Here is a 3,114-nt window from a genome sequence, read left to right as displayed (position 1 = left end):
AAAATAGTAATTGAATAGAAAAGAAATAAAAATTAAGAATGAAACATGCTTTAGCTTCTAACCTCAAAATCTTTGAATCTTCTATTCTTCTGTTGTAACTGCTTGGTAGAAGCGACAAGGGAAGAGTGACACCGTACCCCTCCAACCCAATTGACTCCAGTGACAGTATTATTTCAAAACACTCCGGGATCTGTTCCAAACAATTGCAGGATCTTAAGATTAACTGTTTGAGCATCCGAAACTGATTCGACCTAACTACCCACTGCTTGAGTTCTTTAGCTTCAAGGAGCAAGAATCCTAATTTAGGAAATCCTCTGTCAGCTACTTTCCAAACTGTTCCATGGAAGGCATTTTGCAATTTGAGCACCTCAAGTTGGGGTAACCAGGCAATTACATTTAAATCCCTCTCAGCTCAGAAATATTAATCCCACTCAACTTCAACTTCGTTCTTCAATCCTGAAGGATACATACACTCTTCTGGAAGGGCTGCATTCAAACCAATAGAATCCGAAATGCTAAGCTTCTTAAGCCCTTCCAAATAGTCAAAATGATCCAAAATAATAGGATTGCTGCAAGATCCTCCAATGTGACTGGGCTCTATGCCATCCTTCAGAAAAATTTTCAGATTCTTTAATTTATGTTAAGGAACTTGTTGTACACCTTTTGTCTGCAATGAATTGGTCTCACCACCCAAGATAATGTTTGTAAATTCTTTTTATCTGCACTTGGAGGATCTACCATATATGAATTGCCAAGTTCGAGATGCTTTAAGTTTGGTGGCTTCCAAATACTAGATGGCAAATGGACTATTGGTGCTCCATTACCGGAAACAACAAGTGTCTCTAAATTTGGATTATTTGACACTACATCATCCAGATCCTCAAACCATTTTGTTATGGATAGGTATCTCAGAAAAACTAAACCTCCTAATTGCACTGGCACTCTTTGAAGTGATATAGAAGTATCAAAAGCCAAAACTCTTAACAACTTGGGAGGAACAAACATTTCAGGATTTACAAGAAAGAAGAAAATGGAGCGAGGGATGTTTGTACCAAAGAGCACATAATAGTCAAAACTGTGTGAGTAAGAACTTAGCCAACGGCATGAATTTGTAAATGCTTTTAATGATAATCCTGAATGTTGCTGAGTATTCACTGCACATAAAATACCTCCTTTTTGAGCTTCTACTACACAAAAGCTATGTAAGGCACTGTGCATTCTGCAAGTCTTTATTTTGCCGTTACAACTTCGATCTTCAATTAAGAGAAGACTTCTATCAGTAAGCTCTTGTAAGTAGTCATAAACTTGATCTTCTAACTCCTTACATTTCAATGGCTTCACAAATCCCTCAGCAATCCACAACCCTATAAGCATTTTAACCAGAATTTTTTTACGTTTTGGGAAGACTCCAAAGTATAGAAAACAAACTTTCAAATGATGTGGCAACATATTGTAACTAACACTGAGTGCATTGCGATCTAGAAGTCCCAATGACTCTAATTCCTTTTCAATCTTTTTCCACCCTTGTTGTATGTTGTTGCATTTAGATAAACGCTTGGCAACTTCAACAATTAACTGGGGTAATCCATCACATTTCTCCACAACATGATTCCTAATTTTTTCAAATTTAGGGGCCAAGTGCTCTTCATCAATAGAAAGGATATTACAAAATAGTTCCCAGCTTTCTTTTGGATCTAGCAAAGTCATCTTATGGATATGGACATTTAGGTTGAAGTGTCTAGTGGTTAGTAATATGTAACTTCCATTTAATCCATTATCCACCCACCTTCTAATGTGAATCCAAGCTTGGTTCCAAATTTTCTTGCTCATAATGTTGTCCAAAACAATTAGATACTTCTTACCACCAAAGCATTTGCGTACCTGCATTTCTAGTTCATGAGGAGTGCTTCCCTTTTCAATTACATTTGGGTCTTCTACTGGTGTAATTGACTGAAGAAGTTGACTTAGAACTCTGCTCTTATTGTAATTTTGAGGAGGAGGCATAGTAATCCAAGCTCTTACATCGAAATAGGATGCAACTGATGGATCTTCATACACATTTCTTGCTAGAGTCGTCTTTCCAATACCCACCATTCCAACAATTGAGATTACATTTGGTCCATAACTGTCGAAAAAGAGTTGTTTCTTTATGACTGTACAGTCACGGTGACGACCAACCATTCTGCCCTCAGGCTTTAGAAAACCATAATGCGAGGTGGATCCATCAGAATAAACATTCGCAGCGCTATCATGCATGTTTTAACCAAGTATTTGATGGTTGAGTTTGATTTGCCTCATCATCATCAACATCAACTTCATTGCTGCTTCTACTTTTGATTATGTTCAACAATGCTTTGCTGCTTTTTGCAAGGTGTGATGGAGTTTCTGGGAAGCTTTTTCTTGATGTACGGTGTGTTTGACTAGAAGGACGTTTTTTAGTTGTATTTGGAGGTCATCTTGAGTTTTGAGTGCAAAGTTTGTGATTTTGGTTCCCAATATTTTGATTGCAGCAGCAGAATTATTGGAATTCCTCTCCTGCAATAAGCAGCGTCGCAGGGTAGAAAGCTTTTGTGAGAAATATAGCATTGCTATTGCTGTTTCATCACAACCATGCACCGTTGGGAAGTGTTGCCAATAGTAATGCTTAATTTTTTTGATGAGAGCAGTTAAAGCACTACCCGTTTTTGATGACTCCAACAGGTCTGTTGCATATTTTGCAGCTTGTTGCAAAGTTTGATGGAGGAGGAATTGATGTTGATGGCAAGCTGCAGCTTTTTCTCCTCCGTGTTGAAGGATGAAGAAGTTGCTAATGTCGTCTTCAGCTTTGAGTGCAAAGTCTCTTATCTCGATTTCTAAATCTCTGAGTTTGAGTACTGCATCACCATCACCATCACCACTGGATTCCTCCTGGAGATAGGCCAGATGGGCTTGCAAAGAATAAAGTTTTGCAATGAAAGACTTGATTATTCCTGCTCGATCATGATCATGAAGAAACAGGCTTACCCTTGTTGTTTGCCCAACAAACTCAATCTCAATGGTTTGAATGAGAGAAGTTAAAGCAACACAAGCCATTGATCTCTCAATTCCAATCTTTAATTTGCTGGTAAGAGTATG

At 38.1% G+C, this 3,114-nt stretch overlaps 1 protein-coding gene across 1 annotated transcript; it reads right to left on the bottom strand.

The window, feature by feature from the left end:
- Positions 1-421: 421 nt before the first annotated feature.
- Positions 422-2,256, bottom strand: LOC116029688 (putative late blight resistance protein homolog R1B-8). The gene is made up of 2 exons (XM_031271731.1): positions 688-2,256; positions 422-607 (listed from the first exon to the last, which is right to left on the bottom strand). Exons 1-2 carry the CDS (start codon positions 2,254-2,256, stop codon positions 422-424), a joined length of 1,755 nt encoding a protein of 584 aa, XP_031127591.1.
- Positions 2,257-3,114: the final 858 nt, after the last annotated feature.

Source organism: Ipomoea triloba, chromosome 9 (assembly GCF_003576645.1).
Source record: "Ipomoea triloba cultivar NCNSP0323 chromosome 9, ASM357664v1".
Taxonomy (NCBI): domain Eukaryota; kingdom Viridiplantae; phylum Streptophyta; class Magnoliopsida; order Solanales; family Convolvulaceae; genus Ipomoea; species Ipomoea triloba.
This window is presented reverse-complemented; position numbering and strand designations above follow the sequence as displayed.